Source organism: Ammospiza caudacuta, chromosome Z (assembly GCF_027887145.1).
Source record: "Ammospiza caudacuta isolate bAmmCau1 chromosome Z, bAmmCau1.pri, whole genome shotgun sequence".
In the NCBI taxonomy this organism is placed as follows: domain Eukaryota; kingdom Metazoa; phylum Chordata; class Aves; order Passeriformes; family Passerellidae; genus Ammospiza; species Ammospiza caudacuta.
This window is the reverse complement of record NC_080632.1, coordinates 44,433,346-44,448,894: the sequence shown is the minus strand read 5'-3', so window position 1 is coordinate 44,448,894 and position 15,549 is coordinate 44,433,346. Positions and strand designations below refer to the sequence as shown.

The 15,549-nt window shown below is 35.5% G+C and overlaps 1 protein-coding gene across 5 annotated transcripts in view; it reads left to right on the top strand.

The window, feature by feature from the left end:
- POC5 (POC5 centriolar protein) overlaps positions 1-15,549 on the top strand; it is a 35,353-nt gene that overhangs the window by 12,297 nt on the left and 7,507 nt on the right. For 2 of the 5 annotated variants that reach the window (XM_058823726.1, XM_058823727.1), the window contains exons 4-12: positions 3,587-3,759; positions 4,129-4,305; positions 6,518-6,622; positions 7,330-7,509; positions 8,606-8,768; positions 11,544-11,662; positions 12,405-12,518; positions 13,356-13,532; positions 14,970-15,157. In XM_058823726.1, coding sequence (XP_058679709.1) covers positions 3,587-3,759; positions 4,129-4,305; positions 6,518-6,622; positions 7,330-7,509; positions 8,606-8,768; positions 11,544-11,662; positions 12,405-12,518; positions 13,356-13,532; positions 14,970-15,119 — 1,358 coding nt within the window. In that variant the 3' untranslated portion in view covers positions 15,120-15,157. Of the gene's footprint in view, positions 1-3,143; positions 3,273-3,586; positions 3,760-4,128; positions 4,306-6,517; positions 6,623-7,329; positions 7,510-8,605; positions 8,769-11,543; positions 11,663-12,404; positions 12,519-13,355; positions 13,533-14,969; positions 15,274-15,549 lie in introns of those variants that run through there. The other 3 variants (XM_058823729.1, XM_058823725.1, XM_058823728.1) reach the window with 2 other exon arrangements.

Sequence of the window (15,549 nt, the reverse complement as noted above, 5' to 3'; positions counted from 1 at the left end):
ACTGCAGCAGTTCACAGATCTCTTTCCATTCATAGAATGGAAAAAAGTGATTAAAGACAGTAAAAAAGGTGCTTCTGAACTTCCCAGAGAACACAAGAGATGGGAATAATATTTACACAGATTCATCCTGCTTCTGTCAATTAAAATGCTATAAAAAAGTTTCCTTTGCTTCGCTACTTTATCAAAATATGTGTTTGCTGTCCAAAATATCACTGTGTCTTCTCAGTCTGTTAGAGAGATGGGTCATACCTCCTAGAGATAGAGCTGGAAACAATCTAGTTGTAAAAAGGTTATTTCAGCTTTGAGGAGAAGATCTGATCAAAATCTTGAACTCTTCTATATAATCACTACTATTGATTGATGGTGATTATGTATTGAAGTAGTGCTGGCCACAGTGTTAATGCCCTGAGAATATCTTCTTTTTTTCATTATGGTAATAACATGACTTGAATGAACAATGAGAAAACTTTAAGTTTAATACTATACCTCTAATGCTTAAATTCAAGCTTAATACTCTACCTCTAATGCTGATCAGGTGGGATTGTTTACCAGGTTTTTTTCTGAAGGACAGTTAATTTTTTTGTTAAACTTCATTCTTTTGGCACTGCTTACTTGTTCATACTAGAAATCAGGCTTTTTGACATTTGGCTCTAATGCTGCTACTGTTTTTAAATAACAAAATCGTAAATTAATAGGTTAGTGTCCTATAACTGTAAAACAAAATGAATGAATGTGCTGAGGATGGAGTTAAAATCTGAAAGTTTGCTCTTCTGCAGAGCTTCTCAAGTTTACAATGTATTTTCCCCTTCTCCATGTGATGGTATTGGAACCGACAGAGTTTTCAATGCCATGTGATGCCTTCTGAAATGAAGTTCTGGTTATGAAATGTTCTTTGGTCTGGATGCTACCATCATGGTGGTAGAACTCTGATTACTGGTAATCTCTATTTGTTGCAGAAAATGTAAGTATACATGGTATCTTCCTTAACAGCTTTCAGTCAGATAAGAGAAGTAATTGGAATAAACATGCTGTACTATTCAATTCAGTTCAATGTCCAAATGTTTTTAAACTTTGAAACATAAAACTTCATTTCCTGTTCTTGTTATCAGTTTAGTTGATTAAATTTGAAAATTACTAAGACTGGAGCAGTAAATTATTTGTTGCAGAGATGTGCAATGATGACTCATACCCAAAGAGTGGAAAAATCCTTCTCTTCAAGCCTTCTAGTCCTCAGTATATATCCATTAAACTTCTTAGAACATTTTAGCAAATTGCTGTGCTCAGCTTGGGCCACTAATAGCATCTAATGTGTGAGAACAGTGTCAGAGCTTATTTACTTAATAAAAGCAGAAAAACTCAGATACTAGAACAACACAGAAAAGCTCAACTGTAGTAACAGACATCTGGATAAACAGCTAATTTCATTACCTCTGTCTAGAGATTTGTTGCAGTAAATGGGTGTGGAGATTATTAAATAAAGTGCATTTCTATACTTATCATATCCAAATGGTTCCAGTATCCTTGGTACCTTAGTGCACTGTAACTGAGTGACATCATATAACTCTATGGAGGGAGTAGAGGTGACAGAAGGAGAGCATTAGAAATAAGAATTAAATTAATGTGTGTGCAACTGTAGAAAATTATGGCAATACTGGAAGGCTAAGATGAATTTCATAAGATGATGTTATAAACATGTAACAGATACATTTGGTGGATTCAGTGAAGATATTATACATCCTATGGTAAATGAGAGAAATGAAAGCTGTGTTAGGATAATCTGTTCCTAGGGAGAATTAAGGGGGAAGGTAGTGATGAACTAGTAATATTGTGATTCTCAGACTGTGGCAGTTCTTAGCCTATTTTAATATCCTGTTTTGATTGGTTACATTTTATTCTGTTGGGTTTTTTAAGGTATCTTACAAACTGTTCTGTGTAGTCTAACCAAGTAGTAGAAGTTTAAAAATAAAAACAAAGCTTCATGCATTTCATGTTACAGCTGAAGGAAGGAGTGACATACAGGACTGGGGAAAAGTGGTGAAGGACAGAACTGTGAATGTTTGACAATGGTAACAGTGTCAGATAATTCTATTGTCATATGCCAGCCAGATTCTTCCTCACAGAAATTAGATGTATTTCAAGTAATCTGGATCATCTGTCTGGCATATCATGTACTTTGGACATTTTTAAAAGCAACAAGTATTCAAATTCTGCCACTACTTTAGCAATACTTCTGTCATTTTCAGGAGAAACAATGACAAAAAGCTAAAGCCTGATTTTAATTTACTTTGTCATGGGGAATAATCTCTTTATGGTCTTTTGCTTTTGCTATAGGGGAGAACATTTAGTCTGTAGAAATGGTGTGTTAGATGGCACTCCTTTAGCTCAAGCTGGTGTTAATTTTATGATGTGTGGTTGTGTATTGGGAGAAATATCAAAAAGCAGTTGTAACTGCTTCTGCATCGCAGTTCTTCCTTGTTTCCCTTTTGTTTTGGAGCATGAGTGTAGTAGTTTTGTGGCAGAGTATTAGCCAGACAGCTCTTCTCATTTCCTTAAGAAAGGAGACCTAACAGTAAAAATAACTGTAAAGGAATATCAACCATCAGGCTCTGCCTTAAATAAATTCAAAACACACTTTTCTAGTGTTCACTGAAGATACTGCTTTGTGACAGATAAACTTAATTCTTCTTGATTGAATCAAAAAATAGTACCCATCAGACATTACCTGTTTTCAGAAGTGAAGACTAAAATGTTGGAGGTTTTCTGTTTATGAAAAAAGAGAGTATTTTTTTGAAGTTGTTGTGTTTGTTGTTATTAGCAGGAATCTGCTAATATTTCTTCTAATTTTCTTTTATTCAGTTGTCAACTCTAATAACAAATTTTCTGTAAGGAATAACTAAATATAAGCCAATATTTTACTTCCCAAGTTTACTTAAATATTAACTTTATTATCAGCTCAAATGCATGCAAACTAGCTTTAGTGGTACCACAGCTCCTTAAAGTGAGGATTTTTTGTATCAGGCATTATATAAATTAATGGTAGATATGTCCTTTCTCAAATTGCTTGAATGCTAATTAGATGAACAAATTTAAGGCTTTAAGAAAAATGCATGCAGGTATGTATTAACATCAAAATATATCCACAGGCTGCTTTGTGAATTTGTAAAGGAACAGCACAGACCTCTGGTGTTTACAGGCTCATTGAGAAAGAAGGCAGAAGTTAGTAGATGGTTTACCTGAGATGTTAATTGTCAAGAAGCCTTCACTTAGAGATGGTATTTCTGGCTGTATTTTTGGTGGTTGCTGTGATCATTCTCTTTCAAATTAACGTATATTAAGATACTGTATTTTAAGGGAGCACTACTTTTGAATTTACTTATGTTACAATTGGATTGTCAGCTTAAATATGTGTGTCCAGAAAGCTTGTATTAGAATTGGATTGGTTTTTCTTATGTGGGTAAAGGACATTTCTGGTGTTATAAATATTTTATTTCCTTTTTGCCATTGTATGTCTTCTGACTTCCATCCAAAGTGTGGACCAGTCAGCCTTTCCAGAGTGTCAGTTCTTATTTTCTTGTTTCATTTTTAGTCTCAACATCAGTGAAGCAGGCCGGTATGGAACAACCTGCTCTTCCAGAAACAACTTCTTCCACACATGGTCCAGGAGAAGTCAGCAAAACCACAGTGATGGAATTAACTTCACCAGATGGAAAAGTCACTCAAATAGAAAATATAGTTGATCTCTGGAGTGGAAGTCTTAAGGTATTTATATTGTATGGAATCCTTAAAAATCATTCACAGATATCATTGTATTGTAGAGTTAGTGCAGGAGAAGTTTCAGTGTGATTGCTGAGAGAATGGTATTTTTTGTTGTTGTTGCATATTGCACATAAGCATGTGTAGCACAGAATATCTTTTTTCAAAAAACTTTGGAATAACTGTCTCCATTAGGGAAGTGCTGATATCATGATTCAGTAGCTCATTTTATGTGGTAATACAGCTGTACACAGCCTGTGTAATGAAGGTATCACTGCAAATATATGTGTCTTCTTAATTGCTAAGTGTTTTAAGATGAAAATTATAGAGAGGAAATAAACTCATTGCATTACTGTCATCCTTTTAACTTTTCAGACGAATATTCTGACTGAACTGAAAACTTGGGAACTTAATTTGATTCAACAACACAAGCTTCAAATGAGTCAAGAGAAAGAGAAACATGACACACAAGTGAAACAACTGCAGAATGAGATGGAAAACCTGAAAGAGTTACTTCGTACTTATGAAATCTCTATTAGCAGGAAAGATGAGGTAGTAACTCAATTTCATATTTTAACAGTTCCTCTCTGTTTAAAAATATCTACACTAAATTTTTTGGTCCATCTCTTTGAACAACATTTTTTTAAAGTAAGTAACATAGAGAAGTAAATAATACATTCAGACTGTATAGTAGAAAAATAATCATGGTTGCTAATAGAGTTGTTTATACTAACAATGAAAGCACATCATATGTGCTATGTTTTGCATTGTTTGTTTCTTAAATCTAGAGTCTAGTCTTGTTTCTCATGTATTTCATGAAGAACTTACACAGGCGTAGGTGAGTTTATTAGCTCTTATATTTCAAAAGCCTCTAAATTTTCAATCATTAGATTGGTTTTCCTCAGTTTTAAATGTTGAGGAGCCTCTATTTTAAGATTCTTAGGAATTTGACATTTGTACATATTCTTAAGATTGGACATTTGGAGTCTCTGGTTTACACTTTCCTGCTGGCAACAGTGCAAACAACTTGAATATTAACTAGAAGTGTGAAAGTGGATATAAAATCTTGGCAGTTTTGCAATCACCCAACATAAATAAGTTTTCTTTCTGCTACCCTGAAAATATTACCTAGTACTTGAGAACACTTAATGGAGTTTGGGTTTCTAATTCCTACTTAAATTTTCAAAAAACATACATTACAAGAGTTAAAATGTGAATGAAGATAGTGTTCTATGTTCGTCTAGAAAACACACTAATCTTAAAGACCAAGCAAATATAAATGTTGTAACATTACAATAACTGGATTAGTCTTATACCATGTAATTAGTACCTTGTGCATGGCTATTTCAGCCTATAACTTTCAAACATCTAATTCTCTTGGCTGTCATTGTATGTCAGTCATATTTAATGTACCATAATTCTCAGTGATACTTTGAAAGCTCTATTTCATTATCTGCTGCCAAAGAAATTGTTTCTTCAGCCAGTTTTAAAGTTCTGATTCTAAGGAAAAATCCCCAAACATGTGAATAGAAAATTACTATTGCTACCACCTGAATGGAAGGTGGCAGTGCTTCCATGCTTCTGCATATCATTCCATAATTATGAAATCTCCTGTATCCTCATATGGACATAAACCAGAGTCCATCAGCCCCACAAATATTAGAAGTATTAGACTCTTATTACACATTGTAAAGAATTAAGATTTACAATGTGTAATAAGAATCTAATTTATTTGCAAAAATATGCTGATTAACAAAAATAGACTTAGGCTAAGACTTCTAATGTGTAGCAGTATGTATGCAGCATTGAAAATTGATTTTTATGATACTTTTTCAACAAAAGTAATTAATATATCAATTTAATTTGTTTTCTATTTTAATTTTAGTTATCGTTCATTTAATTAGTGTATATTCAATAATTATTACTTGTAACAAATGGAATATAATGTTAACATATGCTAGCATGTATTGTCATAAAATCTTGTTCTCAACAGTGTTTATGCAGTAGTTAAAATAACTTTGCATTATTCCCCTGAGTCCCACTGTTGACCATTAGAGTTGCACATATATGACTGATGGCAGAATCTAGCTTAAGAAGTTAGGCAGAAGTAGGGAGTAATATTCAGATTTGGTCTACCAAATTTGCATCATAGCTGGCTTTTAGTTGGGGAACCTCAGCTCTTCATGTGTAGTCATTAAATTCAGAGATTGCTGGGTTGCAGTCTCTGTCCAGTATGACATCTTGCCTCTCAAACGTTTTAATTGCTTGAAGCTTATATAGTATCTTTCATGTGATCTTTTAAAGAGAGTAACAATTTCTAATAAGGTTTTTCTGGTTTATAGCAACAACTTAGCTTGTTTATTCTGTTCAGACAAGTGAAGAAAACTTCTAATATAAATGTTTCTGATTCATTAAAAGTCTCTTTGAAATAAGACATTCTTCTGATGTTATGCTGTGGTAACATTTAATTATGAGAAAGTAGTTCAGAAACCATCAAATGTAGGAGGAAATAACTCAGTTCAACTTTTCCTAAAACTATAACATGGAAGTACCACAATCTGAGTGTCAAAGCCACAGGAATTTTACTTCTCATTTGAACTTAGATCCTTGTTTCTTATTTGATTAGAGTAAGGGGAAATTTCAGTAGAAAGCATCTGTTAAAAGCAAGTGCTTTAAGTGAAAAATAAGTGAGACATAAAGTACATTATCTTTGATCTTACAGTGATCATAGATAATGAAATAGTGTTAATGAATATTTTTGCAGGTAATTACTAACTTGACCCAAGCATTAGAAAAGCAAAAGGAGAGAGTAGCATTGATGAGAAAGTTTACACTGTGGCGGATTCAGCATGTTAAAGCCAAACAAGAGGTATGTGCACAAAATCAAAATGCTGTGAAAATTAAACCTCTGAACTCAAAAGAGTCAGAGCTGCTGCACTTCTTTTTACAGTTTGAAGAAATCATGGTGTTTCTATTTTGATGTGTTTGACAAATAACAGTTTGAAAAGATCAGTTCTAAAAGGAATGTTGCTGTCAGAATACTCTCTGGAATGGGAAAAAATCTGTTGTCTGCTGACTATTTTGAAATAGACTAGAATAGTAGAGTTGTTTTAAAGTAGTTTTTAAACAATCCTGAAGTCTAAATTTATTCAAAATGTAAGTTTTATGATAACTACCTGCAGTCTTTGTGACAGCAGTTTTTATATGATTCTTACAGTGAATCCAAATGTGCCACATACCCAACAAATGGCTTCATATGTCTTTTTACACTGTGTATGTGAGGTTGTTGTTTGGGTGTCATTAAACTAAGAGTAAGACCACTGTTGTGTATAGCCTAGGAGCTCCCAAACACGGTTTCTCATGGTGAGGAGAGTAACGTGCATTGGCACATGTGCAGAGGCAACACTGAGCAGCTGATGCTGCTTGTGTAACACTTCACTGCAGGACCTGGGACTCAGTTAAGGGGCTCCTACTGTGGTCTGTGTAATAAGCTGTAAAACAAGCATCCACAGTAAAGTACTGAGCTTTTTATCAACCCAGAACTTTTTTGTTATGTGTTTGTATTTACTTCCTAAGGAATATGCAATTAGAATGGCAGATAAACATTTCCAGACAGCTTTGATGAAGAAAGTGTGGGCTGCATGGCGCTCTGTTAGTGAAGAAAAATGGAAAGACAAAGTAGCAAGAGCCTGTCAGTTAAAAGCAGAAGATGTATGTGTTCAGCTCACCAATGATTTTGAAGCAAAAATTGCAGAGGTAAAATCAATTTTTTGTTCTTCTTTTGCTCCTTGACTCCCAACCCCTGTTCCTCCAAAGGATGTCTGTCTCAGCAAACCTAACAAACACGAGTATTTTCCAGTAGAACAGAGCTCCCAAGTATGCAAGAAGATCTGAATGGATCTAAGATCTTTGTAATGTTTTTAGACATGCCTTTTTTTCTTGCACCCGATATAAAATGTTGCCAATCTGCATACACAGATGAAATAAGTTGTGCCTTCCTGAAATAAGGCAAATCTCTGTTTGCCTACTAATGGGAATGCCATTTGTTTTCTAACAGCATTCTGTTAGTATGAGCTGTGCATTTTGAGGTCTTAATGAAGGAGACAATGCAAATAGAAGACCATTATTACTTTGAATGATCATGATGAGTATGATATTTTTTTCCTGTAATAGCTATTCTGTTAAAGGCTGAAATTAAGTTTGATTTTTCTTTAGCTTGCTGATTAAGCTTGTTAAGGAATTTTCAGAGCTTAAGGTGAAATTTTCAACCTGTGCATTGGTGCACGCTAAATAATCAGTTTTAAAGTATCACTTTCAAGAAGTTTGTATTTCAGCAAGAAATTAAACCTAGAATTTTAAGAACAGGCTTACCAAATGTATCTTAACAGCACAAAAACCGTAAGTAGTAACTTGATCTGATCTTTTCTCAGTATTTTTAGTTTTTTACAGTATGTAGAGAAGAGACACTGGTGATGAAAATTTACCCTTATACTTAAATCATTATCAGAGAAGACTTGCTCTTCTGTTGAATGAACCCATATTTCTGCAGAGATCTGTGCCAGATGCCAACTTCTAAAAGACAAAAGTTTGCAAAGATATATTTCTGCTTAGGTAGAGTCTGACAGTCCTATATCTTTTGAATAGTCTTCTCCTTAATATGCTATATTATTAATATTGTGCTGTACTACAAAGAAATTACAGTGAGCTGTTAATCTCTGGTGAAGCAGAGGTTTTCAAGTGAAAACCTCTGTCTTTGTAAATATAGTAAATTAGTTTTGAAATTAATTGATGAATGTGTTTATAGTTTGCATTCAGAAGTAAGAGAGACTTGTTTCCTTAATCTGTTTTGTAGTTAACTGCTGCTTTGGAACTGACAAGATCTGAGCTTCTGCAACTGCATAGTGAAAGAGATCAGTATGAAGACACGATGAAGAAAGCCTTTATGCGTGGTGTATGTGCTTTGAATCTGGAAGCAATGACCATGTTTCAAAGCAAGGACAGTAGGCCAGATCCTGGTTAGTATGACTAGCAGGTTTAATCTGGTAGCGTGTGTGCATTTTTGTTGGATTTGTTCGGGATTTTTGGTTTGTTTGTTTTAATGGAGTTCCTTTTCTCTTTTTTTTTTTTAATTTGAGAATTTTTGGCAATACAGAGTTTAATTAACTTTTATTGCTTTAAAATGTCCTGTTGAATATTTTGAGAAGTACTCTGAGGCTGGACTTCATACAGCTGTAGCTGAAAGAAGGAACATGTTCTCTTCATCCCACATTGCTGGGAAACTGGTAAATTCCAGCTGAAGGCAGGAAAGGAAGTCAAAGGTGGCAAACTTCTTAAAATGCGAGGTTATGGAGCATTTAGACAAAATCCTGAAAATTCCTTTTTACTCTGGAATCTCAGTGTGCCATGAATCAGCTTTTCCCAGACAGGTCTCCCTTCTTTCTTAATCCTGCTTTTGAGTGTAAAAAGGGCAAGCAAATCTCTTGGGTTCTGAATTTAGATGTAACTCCATGTCAGAACAGGAAATACCAGTCTATTTTTATCAGCAGCATATCTGTAAAACCTGTGCAGCTACACAGGGAAGTGCTGCACATGCTTACAGGTACAATGAAATCACTCTCTCAGACTGAGACAAGCCATAGCAGTGGGAACCAATTTGTGCTGATGGAGCAACCTAGGTTAAAGAGAAAATAGCTGTGCCAGCAGGAGTGCCACAGCTATATGTGTGGCTCAACAGCTGTCTGTACTGGCAGTGGTTAATAGCCTTAGACAAGTAACTTCAGTTGCTAAATTTAACAGTCTTATACAGAAGTTTCTGAACTACTTGAGAGAAATTCTCCACCAAAATGATAGACAGAGAAAATAAAAACCTGAAGAAGATGTAAGAAGATACTTAACCTAAGCAGCTGTCTAAGCCTGTTAAACATAAATGGTATTTGTGCAGTTGCTTAAGAAATTAATATGCCGTTAGCAAAGTGTAGCTGTGTGCTAGTAAAAATTTAGGATCAGTATAGGTAGAATGTTAAGAGTGAATGATTTATTGAAGATACTGGGTTTGGGAATAAAATTACAGGGCATTTCCCAAGTACTTTGTTTTTCACGGTGTTATTAATTAAGAATTATTCTATCTTGAAGCATTATCTTTTATTTGTTTGTCTGTTGTTTTAAAAAAGCATGCAACAGACACCAGGTCTCCCTAATAATGAAGGTTTATTGACTGGTGTGAAAGCATTGTTTCTGTAGACCTATAAAAATGAGAGTAAATAGTAAGGAAATAAAGAAAACTGAGCTCTATAATAGTTGTGACCAATCCTTTATTTTCATGGACCCAAAATTTTGCTTGATTTTTACTAAAAAGCTGGAACTGAAACTCTACACCAGCACAACACCTAAAGATTTTGTTGTGCTGCATGAGATTTTGTTGTGCTGCATGTTAGGGTACCCATAACTCATTTATTTGTGTATCCACTATTATGCTTTTTAATCAGGCTTCATAACATTTCACAGACTCTTTTGTCCTCGGTCCTGAGCAGATCATCAGCTTCCACCACCTCTGGTACCACCTTCTCTCCTGCCCCAGCCATCATACTATGTTTTGCTTACAGCCAGATGGTGGTTTTAATGTAGTTAGTTACATAATTATTTAATATGGTTGAACAACTGTTGATCTGCATTCTTAATCAGGTAGAACAGTGATCAGGACACTGGAGGACTGCAAACATCAGAGAAGATTATTGTGATTTGTTTCTAGTCTTTTGATCTGTGGACATCAAAACTTCCATGTGCCAGAACCAGTCAGCAATTATAAATTTATATGAACACTGCAGTGCCACCTACTGTCACTGGACATAAAATGCAGAATTTCACCCCTTTACAAATTTATTATTTGGTTATTTTAATATACATTTAATATACACAAAATCTACAGATAAAATACCTATCATATATCATTACAGTTAATAGTGTGCATGTGTCACAAACTTGATGGCTTCATAATATTTAGTGTCAGTGTTGATGGTGCTAAAGTTACCTGCCTAATTACTTAGTAGTATATTAAGATTATTTTTAACCTCTTCATGTATTTAAAGGAACACTGACACCACAGGAATTCATAAGTTTTTGCTTATAAAAGTCCTAATATTGTTTTCCTCCAGTAAAATAGATCAGATCTTACTGATGTATAACTGTGCATTGGTCCTGTCCGTGCTTAAGCTTAATGTGTGTGTACACACATAGATATGTACAAAATGCACATTCTAGTACCCTTTTACTCTTGACGTCTACAAGTATTGCACAGATTTGAAGCACCTGCCTTTTATTTTTCCTTCTTATTTCCGCTAATTTAAAAAACCAAACACAACTACCACATGGTGTCACTCTAGTTCCTGGAATGAGCAAATGACCTTTGTGTTTTACTACCTAGACTGGATTTTCTCTCTTAGGGATAAGAGCACCACTTGCACACTGATTTTAGTTTTGGCAAGCCGTAGGATGAACCTCAGTTCTTTGCACTACAAGTAGGTGACATGTGCCACAGGGATGTTGAGACATAGAGAAACTAGCCCCTTGAAAAACATTTATAAGCATCTCAAAAGAGGGCAAAATACAGGAATGTTTGTTTATATCTGTCTACCTACCTCTATAAAGAACAGCCTGCTCTTTTCTATTAGATTATACAGAAATCCCAAAGAAATAATAAAATTTTCATTGTAACTTATCTTCCCCCATATCTCCACCTCTTAGGATGAGCTGGATTATGTGCTTATCCCATTACTTTGTGTTTCTAATAATAGATACAGAAAGTAGGAGAAATGATCATGCAACCACTGGTGCAGGAAGGCCACCTCCTTCACAATATAATCAACGCTCACCACCACCTCCACCAGCAGCTGCTGTTCAGGTGGAAAACATGGTAAGCATGTAGCTGGAACAGAACTGTATTTCCTAGTGACAAAAGAGAAATACTTTGATTGGCGCTTTTTTGAAGAGAGTTCAGATGTGTTCAGACTACACTGTGAATGGGGCACAGCTGCTGTGGCTTGCTGTACTTTCCTTAAGCTCTTTTTTATTTTAGTGAAAATGCATTAAACTAATGAAGACAAGGTCACTACAATAGGTATAATTTGCTCTCTAAGGTTCTCTCTGGAAAAAAAGCTGTTAAGAGGCATTTTTTTTATAAACTTGAATTTAGTATGTTCTCAAAACATGAAAAGCTGGCTTGACTTCAGACTCCTTTTTTAGGAGGGTAACACCTACAGACATTAAGGGAACTCAGCTTATTGTCCTGTCATAACAACTTAACCTGATCATCATCTAGTAGCATGGTTGTTTTGGACCTGCCCTGGAGTCATCCTCAAAACTTTGCCACTGTAAAACAGTATCATGCTAGAGAGTAGGTTAGAACAGAGATGATGTGCATGCCTGTCTCCTTACTTTTCATTCTAATAGTGACAAATGTTATTCACACCATTTCTACAAATTTTAGACAAGTAATTTTATATTAGACAATAAACAGTAACACTGGAGGTAAAATATCTGCAAAGACATTGCAATTAAAAGGGTAATTGGGATGGTGAGAAAACTGGCCATCTAAGGAGTAAAACCGTATTTTCTAGAAAGTAGTACTCATTCTGTATAAACTGGTTTCTTTTCAGTTTTGTTGCCACCTGGCTCATGCAAGCACTCCTGAGACCAGGCTAGATTCTGATTCTCCAGTTATCATCACTAGCACAACATCAGGATCTGGTGTGACATCAACGCAAAAACTGGTAACATGCTAAAGTTAACTTTTTTTCTTCTTTTAGGACATAATCATAACAAATATTAGTTTGGGTATTGTTATTTGTGCATTTCTCAGAGCAACACAGGTATGTAATTGAGGACACTGCCGTAGAGTTTACATAGCAGTATGAAGACACTAGGTTGAAAATGCTCATTTATGTTACATAAACTCATTTATGCTAGGAGCAGTTTTAAATTCTGTTTTTAGGTAGGGCAGTGTGGGAAAGTGAAGAATAGAAGAGTGCACTCAGGTATAGTGCAACAGCAATAATTGGTGTTTGACTTTTGTCATGGAAAGTGCTCATATCCTTGTCTCATTATCCTGCACTTTGAAATTTCTCCCTCATTCCCTTTTCTGTGCTTTGCGCTAAACTGCCCTCCTTTCTTTTCCATATTTGACAGAGTTTGCTGTCAGCTGTCAGAGAAAGATGCATTTTTGTATGCATGGGAGCTTTTTTATTATCTGCTCTGTCATTGCTAGAAAGGTTTTCCACAATGATGGAAGTACCTTCAGCTGTCACTCAAGCATGCAGTCAGCCAGCAAAGCTAAACTATCCATGCTTCTTGATTTTTGTCAAATTAGTCTTATTTCCCTCAGAACAGAAGTCATTTACTTGAAATGCTATCGCACAAGTAGAAAAAATGGAGTAATCCTGGTTGCAGCCAGGTGGAGCAAATTCAGTCCTGTGTGATGTAATTGGACTACCTGCAACATCACATGTTCCATTTGGGCATGTGGTAGATAAAACTGAGCAGAAACACCTAGCATTGTAAATATTATGTTTAGAATTTTTTACTAATTAATTTTTAATTTTTTTTTATAGTCCATGCCAAAAGTAATAACATCTGCACAACAGAAAGCAGGAAGAACAATCACTGCTCGAATCACAGGCCGAGCTGATATGGGACAAAAATCCAGAGCTTCTGGGAGTTTAGCAGTGATGGGAGTTGCTCCACCCATGAGTTCAGTTATTGTTGAGAAGCATCATCCAGTCACTCAGGTAAATCAGATTGTGTATTTATGTTCTTAAAGTATTTTTATTACAACACATCTGGTAATAGTTTGAAGAAAATTACCTTGCGAAGAGGTATTAGACAAAGCTAGACAAATTAGACTTTAGGCCTGTTGAAAACAGCAAACAGTACTTTGTGACTTTGTGTCTTTGTGTAGAAGGCACTGGTGAGGAGATGTCATGGTTTAACCCCAGGCAGCAGCCAAGCCTCACACAGCCACTCAATCACTCCCCCACCAGAGAGTTTGGGAAGAGAATCGGAAGGGTGAAAGCAGGAGAACTTACGGGCTGAGAAAAAGACAGTGTAATAGGGAAAGCAAAGGCTGTGCACACAAGCAAAGCAAACCAGGGAATTAATTCAGTGCTTCCCATGCACTGGCAGGTGTTCGGCCATCTACAGGAGAGCCAGGCCCCATCATGCAAAATGGTTACTTGGGAAGACAAATGACATCACCACAAATGTCCCCCCCTTTCCTGTTTCTTGTCCCCACTTTATACTCTGAGCTTGGTGCCACATGGTCTGGAATATCCCTTAGGTTTGGGTCACCTGTCCTGGCTCTGTCTCCTCCCAACTCCCCAAACACCCTCAATCTCCTCACCATCACGGCAGTACCAAAAGCAGAAAAGGCCCCCATCTCCTCCTGTGATTCACAGCCATGTGGCTTGCTTCACATAGAAGAATTCAAGAATTTGGGTTCCTATGCAGAAATTAATGTTTAAATTTTATGTTCTTAGGAGTTTAGAGATTCAGTGTGGTAATTATTTCATTAGGAACAATTTCTGGATTCAGATTTTGTGACTAGGAAAGCACCTGAACTACTGTTCGCAAAAGCTAACCTGCAAAAATGTAATAACTGTGACAGGCCTGCAGATACATACTGTGTACCAGTTCTGCAATTAAAAATCTTAAGTGTTGGTCTTGAGTTAATTTGAGAAGGAAGAGAATTTACCTTGATAAAAAGCAGAATGAATATGGTTTATTACACTAAGGTGGCTAGTTTTATGGGCAGAAAATTACTTCTTGATAAAATTGCAAACCTTTTATTTTCAAAGATCTTTCAGGGACTGCCTTTTGAAGTAACAAATACTTCAAAAGGAAAATTGGCACTACAGGGGAAAATTGTGAACAGTATGGTAAAATAGTAAAACAAGCCAACCTTGAAATAAGACTAAGATGATAAAAGCTTAAAATACTTAGTTAACTGGAAGTTTAGCACTTTGTATTCTAAAAAGTGTTTTACAGATAAGAAAGGAAAAGATCTTACTCTTTCTATTAAATGAGCATTTATTTTTTTCTTTCTTGAAAAGTGTATTTCAGTTTGTTAGGTTGCAGGTCTTTCTTTTTAAACTACAGCTCACCTAGAGCTATTTTAATGTGTATTTTTTGTGTCATTAAGTGTTTTGATCTATCTTATTACTTTTCAGCAAACCATATCACAAGCCACGGCTGCTAAGTATCCTCGAACTGTGCTTCACTCTTCTGGCTCTACCTTTGCAAGACCTGCAGGACAAGCTGGGCGAGTGCTTCAGAGCCAAACTCATACCAGTGTTCAGTCAATAAAAGTTGTTGACTGACTGACTGTCTTTCTCACCGGTAGGGCTTTTTAATCAAGGTACCACTTCCCCGTCCTTTCAGATTTGATGCAGTAAGGCCTAAAGTACATATCATGTTTTTACCCTTTTCTAAAAAAGGAAGGTTTTTAAAGTGAAAGTGCTTTTATAATAAAACCTGGAGGGGAAAAAAGAGCTTGAGCTTGTTGTTCTACCTCCAAATTTTTTATTATTAAGAAAAACACTTTTTATTTAAGAAATCTTTAGCACACTTTTTAAATAAAGGATACAATGTCATTTTTGTCTGAATCTCTTGTTTAATCCCAATGATACTAACATCTATGTTCAAGAGAAAATTATTTTTTTTTTCTTACAAACACTTTTACTTGCTTATGCATGTAAGTATAGCTGACCTGCACTGTAATTATATCCTGCAACAGTGTATGTAAATGGA